Source organism: Castor canadensis, chromosome 12, assembly GCF_047511655.1.
Source record: "Castor canadensis chromosome 12, mCasCan1.hap1v2, whole genome shotgun sequence".
In the NCBI taxonomy this organism is placed as follows: domain Eukaryota; kingdom Metazoa; phylum Chordata; class Mammalia; order Rodentia; family Castoridae; genus Castor; species Castor canadensis.
This window is the reverse complement of record NC_133397.1, coordinates 85,037,513-85,052,328: the sequence shown is the minus strand read 5'-3', so window position 1 is coordinate 85,052,328 and position 14,816 is coordinate 85,037,513. Positions and strand designations below refer to the sequence as shown.

Genomic DNA, 14,816 nt, shown 5'->3' with positions numbered 1-14,816 from the left:
GACCAGGGCTCGCCCCCACCGGCCACGCCCACGGGCGGAGGCTGTGCTCGCCCCGCCCATCGAGGAGGGCACGCCCCCTCAGGACAGAGGAGGCGTGGCCACCCCACGGGCGGGCAGATCACCCTCTCCTCTGCTAGAGTGTGGGTCATGACTGCCCGCTGCCTGCTGCCCGCCTTGTTCTCAAGGGCTTTTCAGAGCAGACCAGGTAACGCACAACCAGACTAAAGGCAAGAAAGCAGGCCACATTCGCCCTATTTCAGATGTCCCCTTGTGACAGCAGAGATAATGGTCACCTAGGGGTGAAGGTCGAAGAGACCAGTGTGCAGGCTGGCCGGGGAGCATTTCCTGGAGTGAGTTCAGGGGAGTCCCCAGAAACCCAGAGTTATCAGGTCACACGCAGGCTGGAGTACCAGCAAGTACTCTTTCCTGAACATGTAGATGTTGTGCTGAGTCTTTGCATCTCATATCTCTTTTTCATAATCCAACCGGCAGGTATTACTCTAAGGTTGAGGAAATTTTAAAAAGTTTTGAAAGGCAAAATGCGTTTGAAGGAATAAACGTTGGTATTTGCAACACAGAGATTGTAGTAAGTTGGACTGAGTGGATTTGAAAACACTGAGGATAGGGATCAATACACTTGGGGGTGCTCCTTATTGCAGTTGGCAAGAAAATCTTTGCAGTTCAGCCAGTTGAGAAATTCCTCCAGTAGCAAAGGTAGCAAGGCAACAATAGTTTCAGCTAGCTATTTCAATGTAACAAGCTACCTCAAACATTAGTGACTTAAACCAAAGATTTATTATCTAACAATTTTGTGGGCAACTTGGTGATTGCTGGTTTCTACTGGACTGGCTCCTGTGACTTCATTCATCAAGGGTTAGCTGAGTGGACTATCCAAGATGACCCTTATTCATACTCTGTCAGTTGGTTCTGGCTCGTGTGGGCAGCTCAGTTCAGGCCTAGCCTTAGAGGCAGCAATTCAGCTACATTGAAATGGAAAAAGGAACAGTCAGGCCAGAGTTAAGCAGTGGGATAATGGACCCCATTTCTAGTGTGTGTGTGTGGTGTGTTGGTGCTGGGGTTTGAACCTAAGGTTTCACACTTGCAAGGTGGGTGCTCTACCACTAACCACACCTTCAGCCCTGTTTTCTCTGGTTATTTTGGAAATAGGGTCTTGCTTTTTGCCCACATTTGCCTAGACCCTGATCCTCCTATTTTATGCTTCCAGCCTTTCTGAGATGGCAGGTGCATGCCAACATGCCCAGCTTTTTAAAAGTGAGATGGAGTCTCACATACTTTTTTGCATGGACTGGCCTGGGACTGTGATTCTCCCCATCTCAGCCTCCTGTGTAGCTTGGAATGAGAGGCACACACCAATGTACCCAGCTATTGGTTGAGATAGGGTCTCTTGAAGTTTTTGCTTGGGTTGGCCTCATCTGGCCTCATCAAACCACAATACTCTCAATTTCAGCCCCCCAAGTAGCTAGTATTACAGACTTCAGATACCAGCGCTGGGCTGGACCCCATCTCTTCATGAAAGTAGACCAAGGAATTTGTGGTGATCTCTCAATCTTTCACAGAAACCAGTCTCTCTTTCAGTTGGAAACCTCCAAGACTTGACTTTTGGAGTAAGAAGAATCTCATGCTCAGTTTGGTGATGTTGATAGCATAAATGATTAGGGCTTCCTTTAAACTACAATTCAAACACAATGGCTTATTTACTATTATGCCTTTGGCTGAGGTCACTCTGAATTAGTCTGCCTTTTAGTCCCATGTTAGTGGGAATGGATACAGTCCAGAGTTAATCACAGTATGAAATGTCCTAGTTATTAAAAGTAGCCCCACAAGATTGTTGCCCTCTGCTTATATGACTCTGTTCTAAATTCCATTTCTCTGAAATCTGATATGATACAGTTTATTACCCCTATCCCCATGTCCTCAAGGTGGTTTTGGAGAATCCCACTCTCTCCTTCCTGCTCTAAAGCACTGCTACTTCCTCTCCTACTCTTCAGCTTCTCCATTGGAACCTCTCCAGTGACAAACAGGTTTCACACTCCTCCAGAAACCTTACTTCTACCTTTCATTCTGTCTACTCCTCTTTGGAGTGAAACTTCTTCAAAGTGTTGCTACACATCCAATATATACATCCAGCATCTATTTTCTTACTTCATTCCTAAATGAGTTTTGCCCCCATTATTCCAGCAAAAATGCTTTTGCTAAGGTTACTGATGATCGCCATTCATATGTTGCCAAATTTGACTTTTCCATCCCCAGCTAACCTTTCAGTTGACTACCTCCATCTGGAAAGACTCCTGTGGGTAACCTTGACATTACCATCTTGGTTTTCTAGTCTTACTACCAACTCCCCAGTACCCTTTGACAGCCACCACTGCTCTAATCAGCCTCCAAATGAAGGAGTTCTTCAAATTTTTATCTCCTATATAATTCTCCTTAAGCAATCTCATTTACTCCCATTTATTTATTTATTTATTTATTTTGCAGTATTGGGGTTTGAACCTCAGGATCTACACCTTGAGCCACTCCACCAGCCCTTTCTTCTGGTGGGGTTTTTTCAAGATAGGGTCTTGAAGAACTATTTACCTGGGCTGGCTTTGAACCGCGATCCTCCTATCTCTGCTTCCTGAGAAGCTAGGATTACAGGCATGAAACATACCTGTGCCTGGCTTTCATACCTTTAAATACCATTTTTGCAACCAAATTCAAATTTTTATTTTTATTGTCACATACACAACTATGTTGGAAACCTGGTATATCCCAAAACTGCTTCTTGAGCTCTTTAATTCCAAGAAACCTCAATACACTTGACTTTTTACAAGAAACCCTTTTTCTTCCTATGTCTCCTTCCAAACCATCACTATATCCTTCACCTGGACTCCATCTTCTTCTTTCCACCTGGATGGCCACCATCATCAGCAACTTGGACATGTTACTGTGAAAGTTATAAATGTCAAATCAAATTTATGTGTTATGCCTCCTATTATATCTCTCTGAATGTTATACTTTTTCTTCAGAGCACCTCATGGTTTGTATGTGATTGTTGTATTATGTTGTCTTCCCTGGAAGACAGAAATATAAAGCACTATGCAAGCAGTGTCTGTTTGATTCACTGATATATTTCTAGCACCAAGCAAAGTACTAAGCCAGGAGAACAATCAATGATTTCTGTGTTTTTGGTATGTTCTGTAAAGGATAAAGAGCATTCTTTTTGGTTTATGTTTCATTCAACAATTTGCATTTATTTTTTACTCTGAGCTTAATAATCCCTGTTCTATAAGTATATTTTTCTAGTATTTGTGTGATTTCTAGTATTTGTCTGATTTATAAACATTACAAATATTATAAATATTATTTAATATTAATATTATTTTCCTCAGAGAGCCCTTTTCCTTTGTAATTGGGCAGAAGAGATAGCCATTAAATACTAGAGTACAGGAACATGTTCAAACATAACATAACATATACAGGGTGTATAACTCCCAAGCAGAACAAGTGCTTAGGATGCTCAATGCCCTGGTTTCAATCCCCAGCACCAAAAATAAATCAAACAAATAATATATAATATAAACAAATCATATATAGTATAAATAGTTACATTTCACTATATGTCTGAATACAAAATAGTTTTAATTTCATCTAACACAGGACAATACTGCTATTTCAAAAAACAAGGTTTTTTTCACAATAGGTTGTTTTATTCTTATGTGTATTGATGGTATAAATGGTAGCAAGATAAATATTACACTTGGAAAGAACTATTTTCTAATTCTGAAATGGATTCAATATGGGGGAAAAGATTTAAAATGTGAAATGCTCCTGAAGATATGCAATATTCTGGCAGACACCAGCTATCTATCTATCTATCTATCACTGCAGAGTTTATCTGCAGTGATCTTTTATACAACAGAAATACAAAATGTAAAGAAGTAAAGTATTCTAAAGCAAAATCCCAAACTGGAAATGCAACATACAAAAGTGGTACACCAGAAATGGTATGGAGTGCATCAAACTGCTTGGACACTATAAAAAAACTACTTGTCAAAGAAATTAATTAAAATTACTGTAAAATATTTTGGTGCCATTCAAATACTGTTACTAAACACTGTTTTTTTTTTTTTAATAAGGACCCAATAAAATTCCCAAGAAATCTGCTTTGACTTTTGGAAGGCTTTTTGTCCCTAAAGCAACTGTCTTTTGGATATGCACCACCAAAAATGCACTTTAAGATGACTCATAGATAGTGGAAAAATTTAAAATAGCCTTCCTCTATTTTGTTAAGAGGTTTCCCTAATAAAGTCAGTCTGCATTCAACCCCTCCTCTTTTTTTTTTTTTTGCTGTGGTTATTTTTTGGGTTTTTTTGTTGTTTTTTTAAAATTTTTATTTTTTTATTATTCATATGTGCATACAATGCTTGGGTCATTTCTCTCCCCTGCCCCCACCCCCTCCCTTACCACCCACTCTGCCCCCTCCCTCTCCCCCCCACCCCCTCTATACCCGGCAGAAACTATTTTGCCCTTATCTCTAATTTTTCAACCCCTCCTCTTAATCAAAAGCAATTTTAGGTTTCCTTGGTAATATGTACAAGTTACTTCATTCCAAATCTGTAATTTCTATCCCATCACTTTCTTTAACATATCCTAGGTTTTCTCTGAATCCAAGACTTTCTCTTAAAGAGCTCCTCTGCCAGTCCTTTCAATTCTTGTAAGGTTTTCTTGGTTTATATCTTCAAATCTTATTTTATTGGTGTTCTGAAATAACTGAGTCACTGGATGCAGCTTCTTTTTCTCTATACCTCGCATTAAGTGACCATCCACTTTTGAATCCATTTGCATAGCAGATACCTGAGTAGCAGATTTACTAAGCAAAAATCCCATGGGGACAGCTGGACAAATATCAAGGCAGTTTGAAGATAACTTTTAAGTAGTGCAAGAAATGTTTCTTTTCCATTTGATTACTGGGGAAATAAAAAGATATAGGTAACAACTGAATGCAAAAGGAATTTCAACAACTTCATAGCAATGGGTATTTGAAAGAAATGCTATAGTGATTTAAAAAATATAAAGTAAAAACTGCCTTCTACCTTCCAAGGTTTACATTTTCTTTGTGAGGGGGCTTATAGGATCTATAGATGCCCTTCAAAGTCTTTTGGGAAAAGGAATTTGCCTGATTTTATACTTATCACCTTTCAGAAAAAAAAGGTGAACTAAGAACTAAAAGAACTTCTTTAGTTCTTTCCTATCATTCCTGCTGGCAAAAACTTTTAATTATTAATAAGTTAAAGAAGTAATTACCAAAGGCCATTCTCTCTGCTAGGTGATATGCAAAAAATAAAAGGGTCCAATAAAGATATGGTACTTGCTATCAAGGATGCCTAATATGTTGAGAAAAGCATACAAACTGGAGAGAAGCTCTGGAGAGATTCTCAAAGAGAAAGGCCTACATCAGAGTTGGGCTTTGAAAGATGGATAGACATTTTCTAGGTGAAGCTGACCATGATGGCAGAGGCTTCCTGGCACAAAAAAGTTCTCATTAGTGAATAGTGATCTACCAAAGGAGCTCAAACAGCCACCTTGGATTTGGAGATTTCACAGCTGTGAATGAAGGCATCTGCCCTCTCTAGGATGCATTATTTTTCTGATTTTAACTATCTTTGATGTTTAACTATCTTTTGATTGTTTATGGTTCCACATCCATCAAGCTCTAGTCATTTATACTGCAAATTTCTAAAGAATCTTTTGCAACCCTGTTCAACTACATTTGTGATTGAGTATGAGTGTTTGATCTATTACAAAACAGAGTCCGGGACTTACTATAGTATACTAAATATAGCAATTACTCAAATGTCATTTACTATAACAATTAGATAAATAGTACAGATTGGCTTTCTGGGAGTCAAATACAATTCAGCTACATTTTAAAAAGATTTCTGATGCGGTCCCGGACCTCAACACAGAATAGAGGACCTTCCCTGCTAAAGTACTTGCTCCACAACTCAAGTGCTTCCCTGAGTCCATCCAAGAGCAAGAGAGCACACAGGTCTTCACATCTTTACCCGCTGACCTCCTCTGCCCAACGAAGCCACCTGCCTTACCTGGTTGCTTAGTAAAGATCCACAGCAATCCTTTCAGATTGTTCTCTTGCATTGTGGGAACTATAATGGAGAATCAAGAACAACAAGATAGTTTTGTTAGGTTGGTAATTTAAACAAGAGTGACATACAAATACAGCCTGTTCAGGACATGGCAAGTTACTGTATTCTTTGTGTGAGAAGCTGTTCCCAGTCTTTTTCTGTTCTCCTGGAGTCTCATCATCTCCACTAAAAGTCAAAATGGGATTTTGTACCCTGTATTCTCTTTATCATTTCCCCCGAATATATATCTGCTTTGTGGGAGCTATGTTTGTTAAATATGCTTATAACATTTTGGGGAAAAATGAAGCCTCAGCTTTCTGTTCTTGTTCCGCAAGGCAGTTTTAGTAAGAATCTCCTCCTTCCATCTCCTTCCCTCCCTTCTATTTCTGGGGAGGTTATTTGCTAAACAGAACATGTTCCACCCTCACCCCTGTAACATGAGGCAGGCAAATGGTCACTTGTCATCCCTTTTTCAAGTATGTTATACATACAATTGTCTCACAGCTAAATTAGCTCCTCCTATTGTCCATAATTTATCACTGTGGAGGTTCTTTACATTTTATTTCCTCCTTAAGTGCTTCATGAGAAATCTATGTCTCTACCATTGTGGCCCTGGATTTCATTAGCATAAACTGCATGATGTCAAATAAATATACATTCTGTATATAAAAATCTCTGATGGAATTCCAAAACGTAGGCATACCTGCTTGTTACATTTGGAACTTGAATTTTTCTTCCTCATTAAACAAATTATCTAACATTATCTTCAAGTTGATAAAATTGGGTTTATTCTATTCTTTGGTTTCTCCTCTTTAATTAATTAAAAGGAAACACTTGTTTAAAATGCATAATTTAAGGCTGGGAATGTAGCTCAATGGTAGAGAGCTTGCCTGGCAAGTGTGAAGACCCCAGGGCTCAATCTCCAGTACTATGTGCATGTGGGAAACACTACTTGAATATAACCATGAGGAAACAATCAGATTGAAAGGCAACCGAACCAAATTGAGAAATATTCTATAAAGACTGTCTGTGTCCAAAAATGTAACAGTCATGTAATACACAGAGGGTGGGGGACTGTTTTAGATTAAAGGAAGTTAAGATACATGATTTCCAAATGCAATGAAAGATTCTGAATTGGGGGGCAGTACTACAAAGACTATTACTTGGATAACTGGAAAATTTGGAGATGGATAGTTCATTAGATAATATTGCATCATTGTTAAATGCCATGAATGTATAATTATATTCTAGATATATAAGTGAATGTCCTTGTTTTTAGCAAATACAAGCTGAAATACTTAGACTTGAAGGATCATATCTAAAACTGCTCACAAAATTTTTCAGTGGCAGATCAATAGATAAATACAGAGAGAAAGTAAAATATGTAAAATGTAACAACCATTGAGTGTAGGAGGTAAAGGATAAAAAATTAAGTGATTTTCAAAATATAAAACTGGAAAAAAGCAGTAAGAAAATCCTATAAAATATTATGCATTCGAAATCAAGAAATGTAAAATAATGTTAACTTATATAATTGTCAATATGCACATTGAACTTCAATCTAGTAAGAGGGACTGCAGAGTATATTAAGGTATATTTGGCCCTGTAAGTCTTATCTTGGTTTCCCAGAGTCTTGAAGACATGAAAGAAGAACAATTATTTTGGGGGCTTTGGGTTGCCATTCAAGAAGAAATTGTGAATATAAGATTAAAGGTCCATAAAGAGCTAAATCAAATTGGTCAGAAAGAACAAATTTGCCTCACCAGATATTAGCTTATGCTATTAAGTCAAAGTAACAAAGGCAATCTCATACAGCTACAAGACCAAGATCAAGAGCGCCTAACAGCTACAACTTGGACTTAGGTTATGTTCAGGAACTTTGCAGATGATACAGGTAGACGTTAGAAAGGTGCATAGTATTGAATATTAAGGAGAATATGTAATGATTGGAAACCTTGTGTAGTGATGATAAAGTCACCCTGTTTTTAAAATTTTTTGGTGGTAATGGAGTTAGAACTCAGGGCTTTGTACTTGAGATGCTTTACCAGAGCAAAACCCTTTCTTCCCCTCTAGTTATATTGGAGACAGGATCTTGCTCTGTGCCCATGCTGGCCTGGACTGTGATTCTCCTGTTTTATACTTCTCACCATAGCTGGAATGACAGGCACATGCTACATGCTCAGCTCTTTTGAGTTTTTGCTTGGGCTGGCTTGGAATCTCAGTCCTCCCAATCTCAAGTAGTTAGGAATATAGGTGTGAGCCACCAGCACCTGGCTTCTTAACTTCCTCTTTAGATTATGTTTCATGATCTATCAATGAATCTGTTTCTACTTCTACTTTTTCCCCCTTTGCCACTGTATAACCTTCAAACAATATCTGGTATGTGCCTTTGAAAACATAAGCCACATCCCGTCAGTCCTCTACTCAATACACTCTAGTTGCTTCCCGTCTCAGATCAAAAGCTCAATTTTCTACATATCTGGTCTCCAGCTGTGGTAGGCAAAGACTAGCTGACTGGAGGTAGGTAGATTATCCTAGATTAGTTGGGTGATAGTAATGTAATCACAAGGGTCATAATAAGTAAAAGAGGAAGGGAGAGTGTGGATGTTAGAATAACTCAATGAAGGATTTGCTGACTATTGATAGATCTGAAGATAGACAGAGACCACAAGTCAAGGAATTATGAGTAGCCTCTAGAAGGCAGAAAGGCAAGAAAATGGATTCTCCTTTTCCTAGAGCCTCAGAAGAAATGCTGCTCTGCTGACACCTCAATTTTAGCCAAGTAAAACTCATTTTGAATTCCTAACTCTTGGTGGTAAATTATTACACTAATAATGGGAAATTAATGTTCCAGCTGATACTCTCTCCCATATGTCTTCTTCTGCCCCAACTCTATAAGATTATTAATGTTCCTCAAGCATATACTGTGCCAAATCCTTGTCTGCTTTAGGACCTTGGCAGTTACAGTTCTCTTAGAATGAAACAATTTCTGAATTGCAAAGCACATCTGCTGGGGCCTCCAACTATGAAGAGCTGTTAGACCTCTGCTTCCCACCATAGTGGAGATTTATCCTCATGCTTTAATCATTTAAAAAACAGACAAATACATGAAAAAATGGTTTTTAGATTTTGGACAATAGGTGGTGTAGGAGAGTGATCCCTGAGAGAAAGGAAAGAAACAAGCTGAGTTCTGTGAAGGCTTATTGTCTGGAATTTTCAGGCTTCACACAAGGAGAAGCAAACCCAGTCTGGCCATTTTAATAAACTGGAAGACAGAGTTCAGAGTTTGTAGAGACCAAATGGCTAGAATTTGTGGAGAGAAAAACCAGTAACAGAGTAAGAAGGCACTCCAGGGATCTGCAGAGGATTCCCCTCAATTTTTTTTTGACCAAGACCTGATTAGTACATGTATGAAAGGGAAAGTTTTGAGGCCCAAGAAAGAACTGAGACAGAAAAGTTAGGGAAAGTAGGTCACTGTCACCTCTGTAGGTCATCCCATGGGGAGTAGGTGTCTTAGCTCCACCCAGAATTACTCAAAACACCAACTTTGTGGTTAAAGCTATAGCAATGATTAGACACGACATCCTGAGTGAGCAGGATGACTGACCAAACAGGGCATGCTCACAAGGAAAAAATCTTGCTTCAAAGTAATGTTTTGCCCCAGATTCTCTAATTATAACCTAATGAATACTGACTACATCTCATGCATACAATTATAACAGTGAATTCTGGGTAGACGGATGTCTTTTGTTTAGAGTTATATAGCAAGTCTCTATCAGTCAAATCTGTCAATCACCAAAAGCCACTCCTAAGTATCACCCAGATCTTCTCCTTTGTTCAGCCTTTATAGTTTATATATTCCCATCTGAATCAAGTCATCTGCGCTCTTGAGCCACAGGTGTCAATCTGGAGTCACCTCTACCTGATCTCGTGGAGTGTACTTTTCTGCTTTCTTTTTCAATAAAACTTTGTTGCTGCTTTGTAATCTGTGTCTCCATTGAATTCTTTGTTAGGGATGCCAAAGTTCTGAGATCTTCACCACAGTCTTCTGAGACCACCCACAGGTAACAGAACCATTGTAAACGGAGATGCAGAATAATCCTAAGGGCTCACACAGGGTCAGGAATAGTCTTATGTTATCAACAGTAAGAGTGGAAAGACCTCCTAATATTTGGGTTATTGGATAGGATCTTCAGAGAGGTATTGTCTTCATAATGGTGCCCAATTCTTCCTAGATGATAGATTATATTGGCCTTAGTAAACCTTAAAAAGCAAGTTGCTAAATAATACAGTCCAGCAGAACTGGACTTACAACTATACAGAAAGTGTGTGCTACAATACAGAGCAGGGATGCTACAGAAGGCTTAGCTGGGGCAGGATGGAGCACTCATCACACCTGAGGTTCCCTAGAGGGAAGGAATTTTGTTCTACCACTGAGCATACCCTAGCCCAACTGATAGTTTTAAAGTTAGTGCATTCTTTCTTGTTTTCAATAATGCTAAAAATGAGACTCTTGTATTCAAAATAATCTTGGGTGTCTGAAGAGGATAGCATATTATACATGACTCTGTAATTTTTCAGGATGGTCTGTGACAGCCCATGCTTCTTCATTACTTATTTTATCAAGTAGGTATAATTATATTTCAGAGGAAATGTGCTCCCTGGTCTTCCAGCTTCTTTATCTGAAATAACAGGGACACTCAATTTAATTTTGTACTATCTAGTTACACTTACAGCAGATGAAAATAAATGGTGCAAAATATGATACTCTGTATTGTCACAAATACCTTTAAAGACCCGGAGACTGGAAAAACAAAGCAATTATATTTAAATGTACTTTAAAAATTTACATTGTAATTGTTACATTGGGGGTACACTGTGACTTAAATGTACTTTTCTGAGGAAGTTTGTTTTAACATAAAGGTTGCTTATTCTTAATATTTTATGGAAAAAGCAAGTACTCACTTAGGAGAAACAGGAACCGTTAATCTCCTCAAATGTAACCTTACTTTAAAAATGCACAGGTTTATACCGTATCAAGAACATCAAAGGACTGCTCTAACAACCTAGTATCAATGTCAGCTGTAGGAAAAGACAGGGAAATTAAGGTCACCATTATAGTTCAGAAACTCAGGTTATTTAGGAAGGATAGGACATGTTACATATCAAGAAACAATGTTTCTTTTCAAGGAGAACTCCAAGAACAATTGGGAGAATAATGCAGTGCTCATTCTTTTTTCGTAGAAGCTCATTTCTTCACCTTCGGTAACATAATTTTAACACAGTTGGATGATCAAAACCACTACGACCGTTAAATTAAATCAGTGTTCCCAGACTGAAGGCTCCAAATTGAGAAAAGACAAGTTTAAATGGTACTAAACAGGGAGAACAATTGCTACAATACTAAACATCACGTGAGGCTGTTTATCTCTTCACTGTTAACCAGCGTCAGTTTTTCTGGAATGGGGACTTGGAGGAGGGCTGGCACGTGGAGCAGGAATACTGGGCCAGGAGTCTGAGCTTTCGCTTCCAGTTCTGCCACTTCCATAGTCAAGCCTGGGTCAATCGTGCCAAGCCCACCGAGGCCGTGGTCCACCGGCTCCCAATCTGGAGGCTGAGGTCTCTCACCGGCGAAAGACGGCTCTCCCTGGGAGCCTGCAGCAGAGGATCCGATCTGAAACGCTCCGCTCCCTCAAATCAGCTTCCTGGCTCTACGTAGCAGGAGCTCCGCTTAGGAGCAGCTCTGGAAAGTGACCGTTTTACTGAACGTAGGTGCAGAACGACGCCCGGACCGCTGGGAAAGTGGCACAAGGCCATTGCTTCGAAGCAGAAAGTGTTCCAAAGTCGAGAGACCCAGACGACGCGAGCAGCAGACCTGAGCATGCGCGTTCCATTCAGGCGCTGCAGCGGTGGCGGTGAGTGGTGGAGTGGGCGCTCGGATGGTTACTAGGAGACAGGACGCTCGGATGGTTACTAGGAGACAGGACGCTCGGATGGTTACTAGGAGACAGGACGCTCGGCGTCGGGCGGCTAGACGCTGCGTGGGCTTGCGCCTGCGCGGCGCGGATGGACCAGGAAAAGGCCTCTCCTAGGCGCCCTGAAAGGCTGGCAGGTGGATGTACGGCGTCGCTACGTGCTTAGGTGCGCGCGCACGGCTTGTAGTCCCCGCGAGAGGGCGAGGCGAGCCAGGTACGCGTGCTCACGGGGACTGGGGGCGCGCCGGACGGAAGCGGAGCGAAGGTGCCGGAGAGGTGGAAGAAGAGCCCCCCTCAGGTACAGAGCGTGAGGGCGGGGCCGACGGCGAGCCGCCCGGCGCTAACCGCTCCTACCTACTTCTCGCCGGGTCCCGCCTATCCCCCGCCTTCGCCGGGGCGGAGCCAGGTCGATTTGGGGGCGGGAAGGGAGGAGAAAGGGGCGGAGGATGGAGACTAGAAGGGATCTGGAACTCCTGCCGAGGTGTAGGCCCGGCAGTCGCAGGGATGAGCTCCGGGGAGAATGGCGGGCCGAGAAGCCCGGGGAGGGCCCGGGAGCTGCAGGTACAAGTAGAGGAGATGCGCCGGGGTGGGGAAAGTGAGTCCCCGGACGGAAGGCTTCTGAGAAGGCGGCTGCAAGAGGGCGGTGTGGGGGGGCTGGGGGTTCTGGGAGGCCCGAAGTGGGTACGGTAAGTCCTCCTAAGCAAACTTTGTCCGTGTTGTTATTCGGTGAGAATTTGGGGTTGAGCGCAGTTCCTGTGGTGACCGCTTCGCTTCCTGCCGCAGTTCGCCACTGTGTTGTTGGGGGACTGTTCTGCTTAGAAACGCTCTGGAGCCGTGCTGAGGAATTTGGAGCCAGAGATTTGGGAGTTAAGCCTCCTGTCTCTTCCTCAATCCCAGTTGGCCATTTTTGGGCCTAGATGTTACAGACTTTTACATGAAAATCTCAAATTTTCAGTAGAAATTTTATACAGAAAAGGCAGGGTAAGCTGGATTTTGTCTGAAAAACCATTTAAGTCTTAACTATAAGGTGGTCATGCACCTGATAACTAAAAGCATTAAATATATGTACATATACAGATATACATATATGTACAAATCTACCTGTCAATCATCTATCATCCGTCAAGGATCACCGCTTCAGGAAAAGTTTGCATAGGTGACAGCATTCCAGTTTTTTCCTTTTCCATTCAAGTTCCTTATGTCCCAGTTTGTTGTTTTAAATTTCTTCTTCTGGTTTTCAGTATCGTAAGGACACTTTAATTGCAAGAAAATACATGGAATAACAATCGGTTTGATGTAGAATAGATTATTTACAGGTATAAAGGGAAGGTGACACATTCAACTCTGCTTCCAGGATAAAACAGATACTTGTTTGTATTTCATTTGAGCAATGAACTAAATTCTTCTGTCTTAATTGTTGGAAAATGACCAGGAAGTTTGTTACTTCAGTGAATATTTGCTTCACACACTAAACTTTGGTATTATTTAATGGCAACTTCCAAAACATTTTATTTACTTTCTGAAGAAAAATCACTGCTTGTAGCTCAGAATATAATCAGATGTAGAGATTCTCTGGACTCTTTTCTGTCCTTCTTTTAGTTGCTGTAGAATAATTTGGTTTTAAAGTCCTCCTTTGTGCGGAGGCAATTAGAATAGGTGTTGTTATTCATCCCCTTATGGATCATACCCCCTTCTCTCCCCAGAGATAGAGGCTGTTCTGACTTCTAAGATAGCTGCTTCCTTTCTTGTCTTTTTTTGGGGGGTGTGTGAAGGTGAGACTGGGTTTGAACTTAGGGCTCTGTGCTTGCAAAGTATGCACTCTATCACTGGGGCCACACCTCAGTCCATTTTGCTTTGGTTATTTTTGGAGATGAGGGGTCTCACAAACAATTTGTCTGGGTTGGCCTAAAACCCAGATCCTTCAGATCTCGGCCTCTCAAGTATTTAGGATTACAGGTGTGAGCCACTTGTGCCCAGCGCGTCCTTACTTTTTCTTCTAGTTTCAGAATCTTTGTATGTGAAACCTTACAGTTTGACTTGTTTTGGGACTTTATATAAATGGAATCGTACTAAGTATTCTTTTGTACCTTTCTTCTTTACTTAACATTTTGTTCTTAAGATTTATTCTTATTATTGCTTGTAGTTTACTGATTAGTGTTCCATTGTAAGAGTACACCTACACTACAGTCTATTCTACAGTTACAGTTTGGGGCAATAATGAAAAACACTGCTATGAACCTTTTTGAACGTGCATCCCACAACAATCTTTTGGAGTGACCTAGTTAGTAAGGTAGTTCTCTTTGTTTTAGTCATTCTCTTAGCATCGGTCTATTACATTACTAAATCCTTTTTAGTTCAGATAAGCCTCCTGAAAACAACTAACTCTTTTTGTGTTTCCAAGGGATCTTGATAAACACTGCCTCTCACAAGAGACAAGTTGTTTCTTTACACTTTACACTGTAGAAAAGAAACGAGCTTGGGGTTTAGATGGAATGACTGGAAAGGTTATTTCTTTTTCTTAAGAAAAGGTAAACTGTGAATTTACTATTTTGAAGTGATTCTCAAAACAATTATCCACTTACTCTTATAAATATAATAACCTATCAACATCATTCATAAAATTTTTGTGTGGTTTTCCACATCTTTCTGTTAGTGAGGTTGTTCCTTCCTACATTAAAGAGTCTGTAAGTGTAAA

At 40.5% G+C, this 14,816-nt stretch overlaps 2 protein-coding genes across 6 annotated transcripts in view; one reads left to right on the top strand and one right to left on the bottom strand.

Annotated features, from left to right (window-relative positions):
- Positions 1 to 4,606: 4,606 nt before the first annotated feature.
- C12H2orf15 (chromosome 12 C2orf15 homolog) lies at positions 4,607 to 4,890 on the bottom strand. The gene is given in 2 exon segments (XM_020152167.2): positions 4,607 to 4,663; positions 4,666 to 4,890. Coding segments are annotated over 2 exon segments (282 nt in total).
- A 7,506-nt stretch (positions 4,891 to 12,396) lies between these two features.
- The window catches only part of Tsga10 (testis specific 10), a 109,966-nt gene continuing 107,546 nt past the window's right edge, over positions 12,397 to 14,816 (top strand). For 3 of the 5 annotated variants that reach the window (XM_020152269.2, XM_074050340.1, XM_074050341.1), the window contains exon 1: positions 12,537 to 12,682. In XM_020152269.2, coding sequence (XP_020007858.1) covers positions 12,626 to 12,682 — 57 coding nt within the window. In that variant the 5' untranslated portion in view covers positions 12,537 to 12,625. Of the gene's footprint in view, positions 12,420 to 12,536; positions 12,683 to 14,816 lie in introns of those variants that run through there. The other 2 variants (XM_020152274.2, XM_074050339.1) reach the window with 2 other exon arrangements.